The sequence below is a fragment of the Bubalus kerabau genome, chromosome 16 (genome assembly GCF_029407905.1).
Source record: "Bubalus kerabau isolate K-KA32 ecotype Philippines breed swamp buffalo chromosome 16, PCC_UOA_SB_1v2, whole genome shotgun sequence".
In the NCBI taxonomy this organism is placed as follows: Eukaryota; Metazoa; Chordata; class Mammalia; order Artiodactyla; family Bovidae; genus Bubalus; species Bubalus kerabau.
The window spans coordinates 40,979,954-41,001,626 of record NC_073639.1 but is presented as its reverse complement, the minus strand read 5'-3'; the positions used below and the strand labels follow the sequence as shown (position 1 = coordinate 41,001,626).

The 21,673-nt window shown below is 36.6% G+C and overlaps 1 protein-coding gene across 3 annotated transcripts in view; it reads right to left on the bottom strand.

The window, feature by feature from the left end:
- Positions 1-21,673, bottom strand: part of FSTL5 (follistatin like 5) — an 881,431-nt gene that overhangs the window by 285,705 nt on the left and 574,053 nt on the right. For all 3 annotated transcript variants that reach the window (XM_055550064.1, XM_055550065.1, XM_055550066.1), the window contains exon 6: positions 20,659-20,825. In XM_055550064.1, the coding sequence (XP_055406039.1) occupies positions 20,659-20,825 (167 nt within the window). The remainder of the gene's footprint in view (positions 1-20,658; positions 20,826-21,673) is intronic.

Below are 21,673 nucleotides of genomic sequence, written 5' to 3'. Positions count from 1 at the left end.
GAGCTATGTCTGACTGTATTATGAAAAAAAGGATAATCTTAGTAGCCAAGGATGAAGTTTGAAGGCAAGAATTGATAAGAGGTTAAACTAAAGCAGCTGGAGAAGGCAATGGCAACCCACTCCAGTACTCTCACCTGGAAAATCCCACGGATGGAAGAGCCTGGTAGGCTGCAGTCCGTGGGGTCGCGAAGAGTTGGACATGACTGAATGACTTCACTTTCACTTTTCCTTTTGTGCATTGGAGAAGGAAATGGCAACCCACTCCAGTGTTCTTGCCTGGAGAATCCCAGGGACGGGGGAACCTGGTGGGCTGCCGTCTATGGGGTCGCACAGAGTCGGACACAACTGAAGCAACTTAGCAGCAGCAGCATGGCACATTAGATTTAAGGACAAAACTGAGAAATAATTCTAGCCATACTCAGTTTGTGGTTACATTTACATGAACTGGGAAAGACACAAATATTATAGGTTTAAGGGTAAAATTATTGCCTTGAATTTTGCACATTGAAATGGATATATCAGTGCTCAGAAGAAAAATTTCAAATAGAACTATGATTTGGAATATATCAGCTTAAAAAGTAATTAGAGCCCTAGTTTCAGAGCCATGATAATGAAAAAAAAAAAAAAAAAAGGAGAAAACAAGCCTGATCACTTCCAGAACTTGTATAGATATTTGGCCTTGGTCCTTGCTGAAAGAAAAGAGAAATGTCACAGTGATGTCCTATTTTCCTACTACTATTCCACATAAATGTATTTAAATGATATGATCTTCCATAAGTTTGAAAATGGAACATAAATTAAAAATTAAAAAAAATACCAGGTACTCAACAAACTGATATGTGAATATTTATTCCACTCATTCAGACATGAATGAGTGGAATATTTATTCCACTCATTCCGACATGAATGAGTGGAATATTTATTCCACATGAATGAGTGGAATATTTATTCCACTTATTCCACTCATTCATTTTATCTTTAACTATGATTAGATAAACTTTGCAAGAGTAAGTTCCCAAAGAATCTAGGCAAACACATTTTAAGATAGTCTTTTTAATGACTGATTTTAAGATTCTTTGAGAACTGAATTATAAAATGCAGTGCTCTACAATATCAGCAGAAGAAAAAAGCAATTTAGGAATAATATTAATTTTAATGCAAATTAAATATTTTAGGCAATATTTATAATTACGTGCAATTTCACCAAGTTATCAAATGTTATGAAACTGCATAACATATATTTAGTAGAAAGATGAATACCTATTTCATGTTGTATATTTGTGGGGGGAATTCAACCCCCTCAGCCCTGCCAAAGCTCCATGCTTGATTTGTCTTGGAAGATTTTAAATCATAAATATTCTCTGATTTCACTTGGATTTTAAAAGCCACAGTGGCCTCAGTCTTATATTAAAAATGAGTCCGTGATAAAAAATTACATGATGAATAATGTGTTATAAACATTGTGTCTACATTTTTGTTGAAGGGAAAAAGAGATGGCTTGTTTATAGTCTAGAGAAGAAAAAAGACAATTGCTTTCTTTTTAAATAACTAGTTTTGATTGTGTGCTCCAATATGTCCCATATTAAAACATAACACTTCAGGGTTCTAAAAAAGTTAAAAAGAAAATTTAATAATTTTAATTGTTTGTGCTAAGTCATTTCAGTCATGTCTGACTCTTTAAAATCCCATGGACTGTGGCCTGCCAGGCTCCTCTGTCACTGGGATTCTCCAGGCAAGAACACTGAGTTGTTGCCATGCCCTCCTCTTCCAGGGGATCTTCCCCACCCAGGGATAGAACCCATGTTTCTCCCATTTCCTGCCTTAGTAGACAGGTTCTTCACCACTAACACCACCTGGTTTTATGTAATTTGGGCTGTTACCAATGAATGGACTAAAGGTAAAACTGTCCCTTTTATGTATATATGAAATATATGAAAATAAATATGCCCCACAAGTCCTGTGGCTCAGCTGAAAATAACTTTAAAAACCCCACATTTAAAGGAAAAAGATATATTTCTACACTGTTTTAATGCTAAAATTAAGTAAAAGAATATCTTCTGTTTCTAGGAACTAAATATGGCTTAGGGATTTTACTTCTAAATTTGAAGAACAATATATACCTTGAAACTTTTTTTTTTTAAACCAGAATAGAATATAATATTCTATATTAAGCATTTAATGGCTTTAGTAATCCAGACATATAAATAACATTCTATTTATTATGCTTTTATAGTCTATCATCCAGTGCTAGTTTTTCCAGCTATATACCAGAAAATTTAGCATAAAAAAAAAACCTAGTAATATGACAAGCTGCCACACCAGCAACTGGATCCTGATTTGAAACAAAATGTTTATTTTAATTGTTTCATTATCTGTGATTTTTTCCAACAGAATGCTTTGTTTTAAATGTAGATCAACTATACATGGTGAAAGTTACATCAAATGAATTGCAGAGATAAAGCAATCTTGGGAATGATCAGAAGGAAAAGTCATCAGACTGAATGAAAAAGCGGTTAGTAAAATATTAAGGAAACTGAAAAGTGAAAGTGAAGTCGCTCAGTCGTGTCTGACTGTTTGCGACCCCATGGACTGTTAACCCCATGCTCCTCTGGCCATGAAATTTTCCAGGCAAGAGTACTGGAATGGGTTGCCATTTCCTTCTACAGGGGATCTTCCCTACCCAGGAATTGAACCCTGGTCTCCCACATTGCGGGCAGATGCTTTACCACCTGAGCCACCAAAGGACTGCAAAAGCAAAACAATGAAAGAAATAAGTTGAAACAGATAGAACTACAGATGGAACTTAAATGGTATGTAGAGTTGTTCACATTTGAATTCAGAGGGATAATCATATTTAATCAATGCAGAAAGACAAAGCATAATTGCAACATCTTATATCCTCTTAGATGGCCTTGTAAAGAGAGTTTGAGATTGGTCTCCTTTGTAACTGAAAGCTGAGCAGTTATGCCCAGCTAAACAATTGTATTTACAGGTCTTCCTGGTATAGTTATTGCAATAACAGCACATCAGTGACCTATAAAGAGTGTGGGACTTCCAGGAACAAGTGCCATTCATGTTTCACCTGCTTTGTACTACTATGAGCCTTGATTATAGCTTGATGGAATATAAATTGGTAACTGGAGGTCCCATAGCCCTCTTGACCCCTGAGATGATCTTGGAAATGAAAGCCATGCTCCTGGAATGCTAGAAAAGAAGGGAAATTGAATTCCAGATGCCACATTGAGCAATAATGTCAGCTGTGGACAGTATATTCCATGAAACAGTAAACATCTGCCCATTCAATCGACTATTTTTTTTTTTTAGTCATCTACTTGGTGTTGGACACAGTTACTAGTACAGGTTCAGTTCAGTTCAGTTTAGTCGCTCAGTCGTGTCCGACTCTTTGAGACCCCATGAATCGCAGCACACCAGGCCTCCCTGTCCATCACCAACTCCTGGAGTTTACCCAAACTCATGTCCATCGAGTCAGTGATACCATCCAGCCATCTCATCCTCTGTCTTCCCCTTCTCCTCCTGCCCCCAATCCCTCCCAGCATTAGGGTCTTTTCCAATAAGTCAACTCTTTGCATGAGGTGGCCAAAATATTGGAGTTTCAGCTTCAGCATCAGTCCTTCCAATGAACACCCAGGACTGATCTCCTTTAGGATGGACTGGTTGGATGTCCTTGCAGTCCAAGGGATTCTCAAGAGTCTTCTCCAACACCACAGTTCAAAAGCATCAATTCTTTGGCGCTCAGCCTTCTTCACAGTCCAACTCTCACATCCATACTTGACCACTGGAAAAACCATAGCCTTGACTAGATGAACCTTTGTTGGCAAAGTAATGTCTCTGCTTTTCAATGTGCTATCTAGGTTGGAAATAACTTTCCTTCCAAGGAGTAAGCGTCTTTTAATATCATGGCTGCAGTCACCATCTGCAGTGATTTTTGAGCCCCCAAAAATAAAGTCTGCCATTGTTTCCACTGTTTCTCCATCTATTTCCCATGAAGTGATGGGACCAGATGCCATGATCTTAGTTTTCTGAATGTTGAGCTTTAAGCCAACTTTTTCACTTTCCTCTTTCATAGGTTAAATAGATGTAAAAAATAAAAATCACATAATAAATCTTGAGAATGAGAAAATGAAAAGAATTTACAGAACCCAGGATTTTCCTTCAGATGAACTTTCAGTATTTCAAAAATTCGTATCAGTGATATAAGACTGAGTGATATTTTTAGAAGAGTAGCATAATGCAATATTCAAACTAATTTGAGTTTCATGTAAATTGAGTGTCAGACTTAACAAATAATGTATGGCATCTAGTTAAAGTTGAATTTCAGATAGATAAGAAATATTTTATATAAGCATATCACATGCAACGTTTGGTAGGTACATACCTATGTTAAAAATTGATTTATCATATATCTGAAATTGAAATTAACCTAGAAGTTCTGCATTTTATCTAACAGGTCTACCTATAAAGTTGGTGAAAGTCATAGTTATGCTTATTACTTAGGTAATTTTCAAAATAATATTTTCATGGGGCTCTGCTCAGCTATTCACCATGATCTACAATGCCATATAAAATCAATCTAACGATAGTGATAAAATAACATGTTTTTTATTGAGCACTTATGTCACTTAATTTTACAATAATACTTTCTTAGTAGATAAAGATATAGAAGCCTAATCTTCAATCAATTTGTTGTGGTCACACAGCTAAAAAATAGCAAAACTAGGATTGGAATCTAGGTTGATAACATATAATTTCATTTCAATGTTAAGTATATGCCAGATTGTAATATAACTTAATGAATGGTGAAAGATACAGATATTAAAAATAAAATACAGACAGGATATTTAAACCTATATTTTTCTCAGCCAAAATCAAGAAAAATTTTTTTCTTTCCAGAGATGTACTGAAACTTTTCTTGGTAAAGTCAAGACACTCAAAAAAAATGCTATATTTCAAATCCTCTCTTTTCTTCACTTCTGACCACCAATCCTGTCAGTGATTTTTTTTTTCTATCCACATTCCTCTCAATTCTATATCTTTGTCTATATTGTCACCTTGCCTTCCTTAATCAAGCCTCCTCAATAAAGTGAAAGTGAAAGTGAAGTCGCTCAGTCCTGTCTGAATCTTTGTGACCCCATGGACAGTAGCCTACCAGGCTCCTCCGTCCATGGGATTTTCCAGGCAAGCGTACTGGAGTGGGCTGCCATTTCCTTCTCCAGGGGATCTTCCCAACCCAGGGATCGAACCCAGGTCTCCTGCACTGCAGACACTTTACCATCTGAGCCACCAGGGAAGCCTTCCTTAATAAAAGGAAATTGCAAACCAGAAAGCAGCTGGAGAAGTAAGTTGAATAGAAGACTCTTACTCTATATCTTGTCATCCTCATCTTCATCCCCTTATCACCATCAGATCAGAATTATGACTCACGTTCAACCACAACAATACCAGATTTGAAGCTTGGGTGTCACATTTCATCCAAAACTGGGTGATCAAAATAAGCCAGTTATCTCTTTTGGGACCTTGGGCAGAAAGAGGATTGCTGCTGCTGCTAAGTCGCTTCAGTCGTGTCCGACCTTGTGCGACCCCATTGATGGAAGCCCACCAGGCTCCCCCGTCCCTGGGAAAGAGGATTGAGGACATACCAAAAAAGATAGATGAATACATAATAGCTAACTGAATGCAATGGCATATCTTTAGATGAAGGATTAATACAAGATTGCTAATAGGGAGATACAGCAGCATGATTTTAAAGTTGCATGAATAGAAACAAATCTTCCAATTTCAGTGGCTATGGCTGGATACAATTTGGTTCTGCCATTTTCTGCAAGTCTCCAACTCCGTTATTACTATATGTATCCTATGTTCAATTCACATTATTTCAGGCAAATGTCAGTGCTCCTTGAAATAAATATTAGGAAGAAGAGAAGAAAAAGGAAGAGTGAGTAGGAGAAAGAAGTGAGAGAGAGGAAAATACAAAGTAACTAGTTTGATTGAATATTTACAGTATGACTTACTGAGTGTTACCAGCTGAAAATATCTCACAAAAAATATGAACTCATTCTATTGGCATATTCAATTCACAGAAAAAGAAGCTGGGGCACAAGGAGGTTACATAACTTGCTAGAGGACATGTCACTCCCAAGAGACTTTTATTAACTGGGTTCTAGATAGACTGAGAAGAAGGAAATTGCAACCCACTCCAGTGTTCTTGCCTGGAGAATCCCAGGGACGGGGGAGCCTGGTGGGCTGCTGTCTAAGGGATCGCACAGAATCGGACACGACTGAAGCGACTTAGCAGCAGCAGCAGCAGATAGTCTGAATCCCCAGCCTATGTTGCAAACCTCTGTATTTTCTTTCCTCCAGTAATTCAGCAGTCTCATTTTTAATCATTTGCCTACAAAACAGGCAAAGTGAATGTCTTCAAACATCAATTGATCATCTGTCCTGCACAAATATCAGAGTATAACACACCTATTTGTAATATATAGGAGTCAGAATTATCTGGGATGCATTTTACAAAGGGCAGCAGAACACTACAGAGCTTCTCACTTCCATGCAATGGTTAAGCTCATGATCTAGAGTAAATTAGACCATGTAAACATCCCATTTAAAAGCTCACCATTTATACATGTTTCAATGCCATTCTCCCAAATCATCCCACCCTCTCCCTCTCCCACAGATAAAGTGTACCATTTAGAAGCTCACCAACTTGGGGTGAACAACTCTCTTAGCATAAATCCTCATGTGTGTAAATAGAAACTTATTTCTTGCTTCATGTAGTCGTTTTTAAGGCTAGTGAGGTAATGAGATGTAATATAAATATATCATTAAATAAACAAAACTATATCTGCGGTCCATGGGAAGGGGATTCAAAGTGTATTCACAGGACTTCTGCACCTGAGAATAGCAGTAAGTGGATATAAAGGTGAAGAGTAAGTATGCTTTAAAAAAGTCTATATTATTTTAATCTTTTGCAATCAGAAGGTATTCATGTATTGAGTAGGTAAATAAATACTAAATATTATATATATTAAGTAATCAGAAAATATTACAAATTGTTACTGATTCCCTTTGACTTAAAATGCAATGATAAATTTAACTTTACACAGTTTAATGGAATTGAGACCCACTTTTGAGAAAACAGACAATACACTAACAGGGTATGAAAACTGACTCATATCTGAATTTTTGAAAGTCTTCCTTGCTTATAAACAAATTAAAATATATTTTACTATAGTAAGATTATCTTGATCTTTCAACACATCAGAAATCCACATAGGACATTGAAAATACATTTAGGAGATATAATTACCAATATTTCTTAACATATTAAATTGAAAAAAATAATTAGACAACATTTGTAGTGGTAAACAATAGAATATATTTTTCTAGTTTTAAGCAGGACAAAGATTTAATAAAGATATTAGGAAGGTCGTAGAATAACCAAGATATCAGCATGTCAGCTTAGGGAATGAGAGGGCAGGAAAGATGCACAGGCCACATACTGAAAGTGGCCACCTGGAGAACCCAGTGAAGTTGAATGCTGACCAACTCCTGACCTTTTGTTACTCATGTCCTTGAAAGTGGGATCCTGCTGCCACAGTGCTCACTAGGAAGGATGGGTGGGGAGGGTAGATTCTGTGAAGCACCTGCATTTGCCTGTTCTTTCTTATAAAAAGAAATCTTGTTCAGCATTCTCTTTATTATAATCTGATTCACATATCTGCCCCCTCAAGAAGGCAGATTAAGTAAGAATTTTGGTTTCCACTTTGGGGCTGACAAAAATCAAAACATTTCCAAAATATTTAAAGGGGTTCAGTAACCAAAAATCACAACAGATGTCCATCAGAGACAGTACTAAAAATATGTATATTTATATGGTGAAGTCTTTATATTAGTGGATTTTAATTAAGCAGAAACAAATATAAAGACTATCACAAATGATAGTTTATAACTATTTAATATCATATTTTGGTTTTATTAGTAAATGCATTTAAATGAATTTTGATAATTTGGCAGATGATGTCATAGCACCCTATGAAAATTCCAGGAGCATATCAGGTAGTTGAATAAATATCCCTTTTTTCAAAGGCATCTTTGGATATTCCTCAGAGCTTTACTTGAAAAGCTGGTAGTTTTGTGTACACTATAGATTATGAATGTTTGTTCAACTTAATTAAATATAGCTTGATATGAAATTGAAACTTTGTAAATACTGGAATTTTTAAGTTCTCAATATTTTTATACTGTGTGAAATATGCCCAAAATAATTTCATCTAATAAATGCAATTTATTGATGCCAGAATCATCTTATATTTACATTATTTGAGAGCTCTAACTTACCTGTAATCATTTTTTCTCTGGAAATTTCTAGATTCTATAACAGTCAAGAATAAGAAAGTAAGCAAAGTAATTTATAAGGTCCCTGCACAAGAATGTGTCTACTTTTGCATGTTGTCCACATATTATAACTCCATGAATATCACTCATAGCATACTTCCCCTTATTCTTTTTTTTTAAATTTAAATTTATTTATTTTAATTAGAGGCTAATTACTTTACAATATTGTATTGGTTTTGCCATACATCAACATGAATCCGCCACGGGTGTACATGTGTTCCCAATCCTGAACCCCTCTCCCACCTCACTCCCCATACCATCCCTCTGGGTCATCCCAGTGCACCAGCCCCAAGCTTCCTGTATCCTGCATTGAACCTGGACTGGCGATTCATTTCTTATATGATATTATACATGTTTCAATGCCATTCTCCCAAATCATCCCCCCCCCCCATAGAGTCCAAAAGACTGTTCTATACATCTTTGTCTCTTTTGCTGTCTCGTATACAGGGTTATCGCTACCATCTTTCTAAATTCCATATATATGCATTAGTATACTGTATTGGTGTTTTTGTTTCTGGTTTACTTCACTCTGTATAATAGGCTCCAGTTTCATCCACCTCATTAGAACTGATTCAAATGCATTCTTTTTAATGGCTGAGTAATACTCCATTGTGTATATGTACCACTGCTTTCTTATCCATTCATCTGCTGATGGACATCTAGGTTGTTTCCATGTCCTTATTCTTGAAACAATTCAAATGATCTTATTTTGAGGTATCCAAACTGAAGTACATTGAATATATTAGCTTCTTTAAAGTAACTCTAGTAAGCTTGATAATAAGGATGAAGATAGAAAATAAAACAAAAAATGCAGAGAGTGGTTTAAGATTGTGGCATAGAACTTACCTCATTCCACCTACATACCAATTCTACAACTATAGATTGATCAACTCCCTCAGAGAAAGAGCTGTGATCTAGCTAACAGCTTCTCTGCAAGAAGGGACCACATTGATATGGTAGAAGAGGCAGAGACACAGACTCTCAATACACTTCATACCCAGTGCAGCAGGACCCTAGCAGGAGGAAGTCCACAATTATAGACTTCATTCTGAGGAGCTAGGAGTTCCAGTCCCACCTCAAGCAACCCTAACCTGAGAACTTGCACTGGAAATATGAATCTCCAAAAGTCAGGCTTTGAAAATCAGTGGGGCTTGCATTCAGGATACCCAAAAGCCTGTGAGGAATGGAGAGTCTGCTTCCAAAGGGCTTATGTGTAGACTCATTGACACCAAGACCCACTGCAAAAGCACCAATTTGAAAAATGTCTAGACCCCAAGTGAAGGAGATTTACTAGCTAATTTTAGGAGTCATTTGAGGCTTTCTCTGGGAATAGAAGCACTGATGGGAGCCATTTTTGCTCTTCTACCCCACCTTGGAAGAGCCAGCACCGGGGAGCACCAGCTTCTGTGACCCCTCTACCTTGCTAATGCTAGCTGGCTTACCCTATCCACATACTCTCCCAAAGCCTCACTGAAAGCAGTGATCTCACCTCTCCCATGAGCCTCATGTGGCCCTGCTGCAGGCAGTAGGCTGCTCCAGCTCTGCTCCTCCCTGATTTCATAGTCCTGTTGAAGTTGATGACTTTGCTCCATCCACAAACCCTCTTATGAACCTGCTGAAGCTGGCAAGCTCACCCCAATTCTGTGGCCCCACATAAGTTGGCAAGCATACATTCATACCATACAGGGGACACTCCTTGAGCACTGGGCTTAAGTGGCCAAGGGGGTCTGTATTTCTTGACCCTATAGGTTTGAAATAATTGGAAAGAAAGTTCTTGGTAAGCTACCACTCCCAGGATACAACACAGACACCCTCAAACTTTTTGTGACAAAGGCTTCTTTATTTGTCCTGGATGATCAGCCTGAACATCAGCTTCAGATTTACAATATGCCTAGAGGCTGCAAAGAGTTCTCAGCAAATGTAGGTTGGGGATGCCATCTTCATGCCCTCTTTTGGCCTTGATACAGCTCACTGGTACTTCTCAGAAAGGACATTATACACTCATCCTGGAACCCTGGTTTTTGCAACTGTATCCAAGGATACATTTTCAAATCACCTGATCTGAGGCTAGCAAGGGTAATGAAGGCAGTTCACAAGAATGTATATATTTGCATTTTTAAAAGCTCCTGCTTGTGGATCTGGCTTCCAATTAGCCTAAACCTTGGTGTTTACAAATGTCTCTTTATCAGTAACACTGACAAGGTTTGGTATGGTCTCAACAACTGGAAGCTATCAAGAATACAATGGACTGCTTAGGCAATCAGGAAGATTCTAGAATCAAGCAGTACTAAGGCAAGATTGAAAAATGACAATGCCTACACAAAGCTATACCTTTAAGACTATGAGAGATAGATGTTTCACCTAATATATGGAAAGAAACTCAGAGAACATAGAGAAATGAGAAAAACATAAAGAAACATAGAAACATAGAGAAACAAGAAAATAAGGAAATAAAGGAAAATGTTACAAACAGAAGAATAAGGTAAAACCATATGGGGGAAAAAAAACTTAAAAATATAGATTTAATTTACCTGATAAAGAGTTAAAGCAATTGTCTCTGAACATGCATAACAGTGGGTGAACACAGTGAGAAGTTCAACAGAGACATAAAAAAATGTAGGGAAGTATAAAAAAGAAGTCACAGAGCTGAAGAATATAAGAACTGAACTAAAAATACACTAGAAAAGTTCAGAAGCAGTCTTGATGAGGCAAAGAATTAATCAGCGACCTAAAAACCAGAACAGTGGAACTCACCCAAAGAGAGCAGCTAAAAAAAAAAAAAATAATAATACTAATAATAACTAAAAAAATAAAAATAGCTTAAGAGTTCTATGGATTAGAGGATATCATTCAGATTAGATGGGTCCCAGAAGAATACATTTCAAGAAATAGTGGCTGAAATCTTCTTTAACCTGGAGAAGAAAACACATTCAGATCCAGGCAGCACAAAAAAGTTCTAAAAGAGATGACCTCAAAAAGATCCACACCAAGCACATTGTAATTGAAATGTTAAAAGATAAAGAAAGGAGAGAATTTTAAAAGTAGGAAAAAAAAAAAAAAAGCAAAAGGAACAAACAAAAAGAAACAAAAAACTACCTTTTACATACAAGTAAATTCCAAAGTAAATCCCCTTAAACCTATCAGCTAGCTTCTTAACAGAAACTTTGCAGGCCAGAAGGAAGTAGAATGATTTATTCAAAGTGCTGAAGGTACAAAAAAACAAACAAAAATATCTAACCAAGAATACTCTCTTTAGCAAAGTTAGGTTATGAGATTCATTTCTGGTCTAAAGTTACACACAGACTGAAAGTTGAAAGAATAGAAAAAACATCCTGTGCAAATGAAAACAAAAGGAAAGCTGGTATAGCTATACTCATATCAAACAAAACAGACTTTAAAACAAAAACTATAAAAGACAAAGAAAGATAATGCATTATGATAAAGGGGTCAAGTTGATAGGAATGACATAAATATATAATCCAACTTGTAAATATAGCCACTCAACAAATAAGCACCTACATATATAAAGCAAATATTAAAAGACCTAAAGGGAGAAATTGACAGCACCAAAATAATAGTAGGGAGCTTTAATACCTCATTAACATCAATGGGCAAACTATCCAGACAAATCAATTTTAAAAATTGGACTTAAAAATATAGCAGTTGACCTTTATATATATATATATATATATATATATATATATGAAACAATCAATTCAAAATCAGCAGAATACATATTTTTAAGTGCACGTGGAATTTCCTCTAGGTTAGATCACATATTAAGCCAGAAAAAAAGGCCTCAATAAATTGAAATAGACTGAAATCAATTTGGCATTTTTTTTTCTGACCACAATACTATAAAACTAGAAATCAATTATAAGAAGAAAGCTAAAAAAGTTAGCAATGTAACATTAAACAACATAATACTGAGAGAAATCAAAGAGAAATCAAGAGTTCCCAGAAACAAATTAAAGTAGAAACACAGTGCTCCAAAATTTATGAAATGTAGGAAAATCAGTTCTAAGAGAGAAATTCATAGTAATTTAGGCCTCCCTCAAGAAATAAGAAACAATTGGAAATCAACAATCCATTCTTAAAAGTAAAGGAATTGAGAAAAACACGAAAAACAAATCCAAAGTTATTAGAAAGAAAGAAATAATAAATACCAGAGCAGAAATAAATAGCATAGACACTACAAATAAAACAATAGAAATTAAACTAAAGACTGTGTTTTTTTGCAGGGGGGGTGGGGCAGATAAAATCCACATTTTCACCTAAGGAAAAATAAAGAAAAAAGATCTCAAATAAATAAAATAAGAAATGAAAAAAAAAATCACAATTCATATAGAAATGCAAAAGATCCTGAATAGCCAGAGTAGACTTGAGAAAGAAGAATGGAGCTGGAGGAATCAACTTTCCTTACTCCAGGTTATATTACAAAGCTACAGTCATCAAGACTGTATAATACTGGCACAAAAACAGAAATATTGACCAATGGAACAAGACAGAAAGCTCAGAAATAAACCCATGCACCTGTGGGTACCTTAATTTTGACAAAGGAGGCAAGAATATACAGTAGGGCAAAAACAACCTCTTCAGTAAGTGGCGCTGGGAAAACTGGACAGCTACATGTAAAAGGACGAAATTAGAGCACTTCCTAACACCATACACACAGGTACTCTAAAAATGGATTAAAGACCTAAATGTAAGACCAGAAACTATAAAACTCTTAGAGGAAAACTTAGGGAGAAAACTTGATGACATGATCAAAGTAAGATTCTCTATGACCCACCTCCTAAAGTAATGGAAATAAAGACAAAAATAAACAAGTAGGATCTGCTTAAACTTAAAAACTTTTACACAGCAAAGGAAACTATTAGCAAGGTGAAAAGACAACCCTCAGAATGGGAGAAAATGATAGTAAATGAAACAGTTGACAAAGGATTAATTTCCAAGATATACAGTTTAAACAATTCAATACCAGGGAAAAAAAAAAAAACCTAATCAAAAAGTGGGAAAAAGACATAAACATATATTTCTCCAAGGAAGACATACAGATGACTAACAAACACATGAAAAGATGCTCAATATCACTCATTATTAGAGAAATGCAAATCAAAACTGCAATGAGGCATCACCTCACACCAGTCAGAATGGTCATCAGCAAAACATCTACAAACAATAAATGCTGGAGAGGGTGTGGAGAAAAGGGAACCCACTTGCACTGTTTGTGGGAATGAAAATTGATACAGCCACTACAGAAAATAGAATGAAGTTGCCTTAAAAAACTAGGAATAAAACCACCATATGAACCAGCAATCCCATTCCTAGGCATATAACCCTGAGGAAGCCAAAACTGAAAAAGACATTTGTACCCCAATATTAATTGCAGCTCTATCTATGATAGCTAGAATATGTAAGCAACCTAAATGTCCATTGACAGATGAATGGATAAATAAGTAGTGGTATGCATATACAATGGAATATTACTCAGCCATAAAAAGGAACACACTTGAATCAGTTTTAATGAGGTAGAAGAACATAGAGCCTATTATACTGAAGTATATCAGCCTATAGACTGAAGTATATCAGAAAGAGAAAGATAAATATTGTATACTAAGGCATATATACAGAATCTATAAAGATGGTACCAAAGAATTTATTTGTAGGGCACAATGGAAAACAGACATAGAGAACAGACTTACAGACATGGGGAAAGCAGAGGAGAGGGTGAGATGTATGGAGTAACATGGAAACTTACATTCATTTTAGTTCAGTTACTCAGTCATGTGTCACTCTTGGCAATCCAATGGACTGCTGCACCCCAGGCTTTCCTGTACATCGCCAACTCCTGGAGCTTGCTCAAACTCATGTCCATAGTGTCAGTGATGCCATCCAACCATCTCATTCTCTGCTGCCCCCTTTTCCTTCTACCTTCAATCTTTCCCAGCATCAAGGGTATTTTCCAATGAGTCAGTTTTTCGCATCAGGTGGCCAAAGTATTGGAGTTTCAGCTTCAGCATCAGTCCTTCCAGTGAATATTCAGGACTGATTTCATTTAGAATTGACTGGTTTGATCTTCTTGTAGTCCAAGGAACTCAAAAGTTTTCTCCAATATCACAGTTCAAAAGCATCAGTTCTTCAGCGCTCATTGTTCTTTATAGTCCAACTCTCACATCCATACATGACTACTGGAAAAAACATACCTTTAACTAGATGGACCTTTGTTGGCAAAGTTATGTCTCTGCTATTTAATATGCTGTCTAGGTTGGTCACAGCTTTTCTTCCAAGGAGAAAGCATCTTTTAATTTCATGGCTGCAGTCACCATCTGCAGTGATTTTGAAGCCCAAGAAAATAGTCTGTCACTGTTTCCATTGTTTCCCCATCTATTTGCCATGAAGTGATGGGACTGGATGCCAAGAAATTAGTTTTGTGAATGTTGAGTTTTAAGCCAGCTTTTCACTCTCCTCTTTCACTTTCATCAAGAGTCTTTAAGTTCCTCTTAACTTTCTACCATAAGAGTGGTGTCTTCTGGGTATCTGAGGTTATTGCTATTTCTCCCAGCAATCTTAATTCCAGCTTGTGCTTCATCCAGCTTGGCATTTCATGTGATGTACTCTGTATAAAAGTTAAATAAGCAGGGTGACAGTATACAGCCTTGGCATATTCCTTTCCAAATTTGGAACCAGTCTGTCATCACATGTCTGTTACTAACTGTTGTTTCTCGACCTGCATACAGATTTCTCAAGAGGCAGTTAAGGTGGCCTGGTATTCACATCTCTGGAAGAATTTTCCACAGTTTGTTGTGATCCACACAGTCAAAGGCTTTGGCATAGTCAATAAAGCAGAAGTAGATGTGTTTTTTATTTGAATTCTCTTGCTTTTTCTATGACCGAATGGATGTTGGCAATTTGATATCTGGTTCCTCTGCCTTTTCTAAATCCAACCTGAACATCTGAAAGTTCACAGTTCACATACTGTTGAAGCCTGGCTTGCAGAATTGTGAGCATTACTTTGCTAGTATGAGATGAGTGCACATTTGTGGTAGTTTGAACATTTTTTGGCATTTCCCTTCTTTGGGATTGTAATGAAACCTGACCTTTTCCAGTCCTGTGGCCACTGCTGAGTTTTCCAAATTTGCTGGCAAATTGAGTGCAGCACTTTCACAGCATCACCTTTCAGGATTTGAAATAGCTCAACTGGAATTCTGTCACCTCCTCTAGCTTTGTTTGTAGTGAACTTCGTATGGCCCATTTAACTTCACTTTCCAGGATGCCTGGCTGTAGGTGAATGATCACACCATTGTGGTTATCTGGGTCATTAAGATCTTTTTTTATAGTTTTCTTCTGTTTATTCTTGCCACCTCTTCTTAATGTCTTTTGCTTCTGTTAGGTCCATACAATTTCTGTCCTTTATTGTGCCCATCTTTGCATGAAATATTCCCTTGGTATGACTAATTTTCTTGAAGAGATCTCCAGTCTTTCCCATTCTATTGTTTTCCTCTATTTCTTTGCATTGATCACTGGGGAATGCTTTCTTATCTCTCCTTGCTGTTCTCTGGAACTCTGCATTCAAATGGCTATACTTTTCCTTTTCTCCTTTGCCTTTCACTTCTCTTTTTTTTCTCAGCTATTTGTAAGACCTCCTCAGACAACCGTTTTGCCTTTTTGTATTTCTCTTTCTTGGGTATGGTCTGGATCACTGTGTCCTGTACAATGTTAGGAACCTCCATCCATAGTTCTTCAGGCACTGTATCAGTCCTAATCCCTTGAATCTGTTTGTCACTTCCACTGTATAATCATAAGGTCTTTGATCTAGGTCATATCTGAATTACCATATGTAAAATAGATTGCCAACTGGAATTTGCTGTATGTTGCAGGAAACTCAGACAGGGGCTCTGTATCAATCTAGCATGGTGGGAAGGGGAGTGAGACAGGAGGAGTTTCGAGAGGGAGAAGATATATGTATACCTATGGCTGATTCATGTTGAGGTTTGATAGAAAAGAACAAAATTATGTATTATCCTTCAATTAATAAATAAATCAATTTAAAAATGAAGAGATTGCTACAACTGATATGAGAGAAACGCATAGGATCATAAAATACTACTATATATAACTGTCCGACTCTGTGCGACCCCATAGATGGCAGCCCACCAGGCTCCCCTGCCCCTGGGATTCTCCAGGCAAGAACTCTGGAGTGGGTTGCCATTTCCTTCTCCAATGCATGAAAGTGAAAAGTGAAAGTGAAGTCGCTCAGTTGTATCAGACTCTTAGCCACCCCATGGACCGCAGCCTACCAGGCTCCTCCGTCCATGGGATTTTCCAGGCAAGAGTACTGGAGTGGGGTGCCATTGCCTTCTCCAACTATATATAATTATACACTAACAAATTGACAACCTAAAAGAAATGAATAAATTCTTTGAAAAAAATAGAACAAATTATTATAAAATTTCTTTGGAATCATAAAGACCTTGAATAGTATAATCACTCTTTTTTTTTAATTTAATTTAATTTTATTTTTTAACTTTACAATATTGTATTTTTTTTGCCATATGTCAAAATGAATAGCAAAACAAAGCTGGAGGCGTCATGCTTCTTGATTACAAACGATACTACAGACCTATAGTAATAAAAAGAATATGGTATTCCATGGAAATGGATACATATATCAATGGAAAAGAATAAAGAACCCAGAAATAAACTCACAGATAATAACATTAATAATAAAGGAGCCAAGAATATGCAATGGGGAAGAACAGTCCCTTAAATAAATTGTGTTGGGAAGATTGGACAGCCGTACGCAAAAGATTGAAATTGGACCACTGTCTTACACCATACATAAAAGGAAATACAAAATGGATTAAAGACTTGTATGTGATACCTGAAACCATAAAATCTTCTAGAAGGAAACATAAGTGCTAAGCTCCTTGTGTTTGAGCAAACTCCTGGAGATAGTGAAGGAAAGGGATGCCTGGCATGCTGCAGTCCATGGGGTCAAAGACACAACTGAGTGACTGAACAACAACAGCAAAGCTCCTTGATCTCACACTTCTTGTGGACTTTGGGGCTCTTAGCCAAAAAAACAATGGCAACCAAAGCAAAAACAAGCAAGTAGAGGGCATTAAATAAAATGCTTCTGGACAGCAAAGGATAAAAAAAAAAAAAAAAAAAAAAAAAACCTACTGAATGGGAGAAAATATTTGCAAACCACATGCTTGGTAAGGAGTTAATATCCAAAACATATCAATACCTCAAATACCTCAATAGCAAAACAGCCAACAATCCAATCAAAAACCTAGGTAGAGAATCCAAATAGATATTTTTCCTAAGAAGAAATTGAGATTGACAACAGCCATGTAAAAAGATGTTCAACATCACTATCAGAGAAATGCAAATCAAAACCACAGTAAGATATCAACTCACACCTGTTAGAATGACAGTTACCAAAACTACAAGTGCCAGAGAGGATGTGGAGAAAAGGGAAATCTTGTACACTGTTGGTAGAAATGTCAGTTGGTACAGCCACTATGGAAAACAGTATGGAGATTACTAATAAAATTAAAAATAAAACTACCATATAATCCAGGTATTCCACTTCTGTGTACTTAGCCTAAGAAAATGAACACACTAATTCAAAAAGATATATGTGTTTCTATGTTTAACACAGCATTATTTACAACAATTAAGATATGGAAGCAAATTACTGCCTATCCATGAATGAATGGATAATGATGTGATGCATATATATTTGTGTGTGTTTGTGCTCAGTTGCTCAGTTCTGTTCAACTATTTGTGACTTGATGGACTGTAGCCCTACAAGCTCCTCTCTCCATGGGATCTTTTAGTCCAGAATACTTGAGTGAGTTGCTGTTTCCTCTACTAGGCAATCGTCCTGACCCAGGGATTGAATGCATATCTCCTGTGTCTCCTGCATTGCAGGCAGATTCTTTACCTGCTGAGTGCTTCCCTCCAATGGCTTAGCAGTTTAAAAATACACCTGAGAAGCAGGGGACACGAGTTCAATCCCTGAGTCAGTACAATACACTGGAGGAGGGTGTGGCAACCGACTCCAATATTCTTGCCAGAAAATACCATGGTCAGAGGAGCCTGGTGGGCTGTGGACCATGGGGTCACAAAGAGTTGGATGCAACTGAGAAGAGCTCTTTTTCTCTCTCTCTTCCTCTCACACACACACACACATGTATATGTACACACACACACACACACACACAGCAAATACTACTCAGCCAAATAAAAAGAAGGAAATGTCATTTTCTATAGCAGACCAAAGGGTATTATACTAAATGAAATAAATCAGACAATTTCACTTATATATGGAGTATAAAAAACAAAGCAAACATACAGCACAGAACTTGTATATACAGAGGACAGATGGGCAGTTATCAGATTGGAAAGGATAAAAGAGTTGGGGAAATGAGTGAAGGGGGTCAATTGTATGATGATGGATGGTAACTAGACTTATTATGGTAATTGCTTTATAATGTGCTCAAAGATTGATTGCTTTATGGTTTATGTCTGAAACAAATAAAATATTATATACCATTTTACCTCAGTTAAAAAAAAAAGCAAACACAATAACCCATAACACAAACCTGAGATGACAATGGAGTACTACTCAGCCATTAAAAAAAACACATTTGAATCACTTCTAATAGGTGGATGAAACTGGAGCCTATTATACAGAGTGAAGTAAGCCAGAAAGAAAAACACCAATACAGTATACTAACACATATATATGGAATTTAGAAAGATGGTAACAATAACCCTGTGTACGAGACAGCAAAAGAGACACTGATGTATAGAATAGTCTTATGGACTCTGTGGGAGAGGGAGAGGGTGGGAAGATTTGGGAGAATGGGATTGAAACATGTATAATATCATGTATGAAATGAGTTGCCAGTCCAGGTTCGATGCACGATACTGGATGCTTGGGGCTGGTGCACTGGGACGACCCAGAGGGATGGTGTTGGGAGGGAGGAGGGAGGAGGAAGGGTTGGGGAGCACATGTATACCTGTGGCAGATTCGTTTAGATGTTTGGCAAAACTAATACAGTGTTTGAGGTTTAAAAATAAAATAAAATTAAAAAAAATTTTGAATGGTCCTGAGATTATGGCACAAAATGTCTTAGCATCTTGGCGAATTAAACATTATTCTCCATATAACCTGAGGAAATTTCCCAGATATAAGCAAAGTTAGAAAAATTTTATCAAAATAAAAAATTATAAAATTGGAGGCATTTCTCTTTTGAAACTTTCAAAGACATTAAACAAGAATATTAGTAAAATGTAACAAATATGAGTGAATATTTTGCACCTATGATTTAGGGATTCTTTATGAAGTAGCAAAGAATAAGTGGATAGGTGATGGCTCTCTTAAGCGAGAGTAAAAAAATAACTAAAATTTATACACAAATACATCACTAAGGAAAAGGATTGGCTCAACTCATTTCTGCGGACATCCCATAACATACAATTTTCACTTCTTTCCATCATCTAAGATGATGGTCACTTCTTCATGCTCATTTTCAACAGACAACATAGAAGGAAGAAATTAATTTCCTGTGGTGGTTTTGGTTTTGTCTCACAACTGGGGCTGTACCCTATTGAATTTAGATTCTGAATCTCTAGGTATAAACAGTGATGAAATATATTCCTTCATTCCAGGAAATAAGCCATTTATTTATTTTATTAATATGTGTTGTTCTAATACATTGTGAAGTATTTGAAGCTAAAACTGCCTTTACCCACTTAACACTTCGTAAGCTACATGCTGCTGCAACTCTAATAGCTAGTATATAAAGACTGAAAGAAGTGAAAGTGAAGTCGCTCAGTCATGTCTGACTCTTTGCGACCCCATGGACTGTAGCTCGCCAGGCTCCTTCATCCATGGGATTTTCCAGGCAAGAGTACTGGAGTGGGTTGCCATTTGATTAGTTGTTGGTAATTACAGAAATTCCTAGACCCAGAACTTTATGATTAAAGTTGAGGCAATTTCACCAACACAGTGGTATATAATGTGCTTACCATGCTTAAACAAGTGATTTGGATAATTTTAAATATTCCATAACTGCCTTCCAGACAGTATAGAATGGATATGGCAGTGTAATAATTCTATTCAATTGTAATATCTGATTTCATTAAGCTCCTCAGACTTCACAAGGTCTAGACTATATCACACAGGATACACAAATTATACACAACCTCTGTTGATGTACTCACATTGATGTCTTCCAAATCTAAGTTGTTCAGAATAATATTGTTCCTCTTCCAAATGATGGGGGGTCTCAGTGCTCCCTGAATGGCGCAGCTCAGAACGGTACTCTGCCCCACCGTCGCTGCTGTGACGCTTAGTTTCTGATCTTCAGGCAGACTCAACTGGATAACCTCTGAAAGGATAAAGTGTCAGGAATGTTGAGGAGCATGTAGTTTTGTAAAGTTAATTAGTGTAAAGTTTCTGAATACAACTAATTAAAGCTTTTAAATTGTATAAAATGGAGAAAAGCTTGTGATGAAATGAGAAAAAGAGTAAATTGTTTCCAATAAAAGGTCAGAATGACATTTCAGTTTCATTGATTGACAGGCATCCTCATGAGGCACAGAACTATTAAACATGAAATGAATATCAGGAGTAGAGTTATAATAAGCCTGGCAGATTGCACCCAGAAGAGAGATAAATTATTTAACTGCCAAATCGACATGTAGTGTGTCACCGGCATTGAAATTAAAATGATGTTGTTTATTCACTGATAGATTTATATTGTGGGTGAGGTAAGATCATTGCTGGCTGGCTTCAGAGAACACTAGCATAGCTGAATGGGTAAAATGCATCATTATGCTGGGAAACATAAATTGACTCTAAAGGAGTAAGATTTATTTGGGAAGTTGAAGGAGGGAAAACTGAAGTTCACCAACCAAACAACAATTTCCTAAAATTCTGTCAGCTGCCTCTATCACACAGTGTGAGTACAGTAAAGCCATTTCCTTATTCATAAAATTTACATATATTATAAATAACCATAAAACACATTTCTAATTATAATGCTATAGCAGGAAATATCATTTGAATTTGGATCTGCTTTCCTGTCCTGATTCCAGACAATCTTTACCAATGTTGGGAATGAACTGTGTCATTCCCAGCATCACCTATTACCAGGAGAAATGCCTGGGATAATCCCGCCTGTCTTTATTCATATGACAATTGCCCTTTAGTTTTCCAATGACATTCACCAGCACA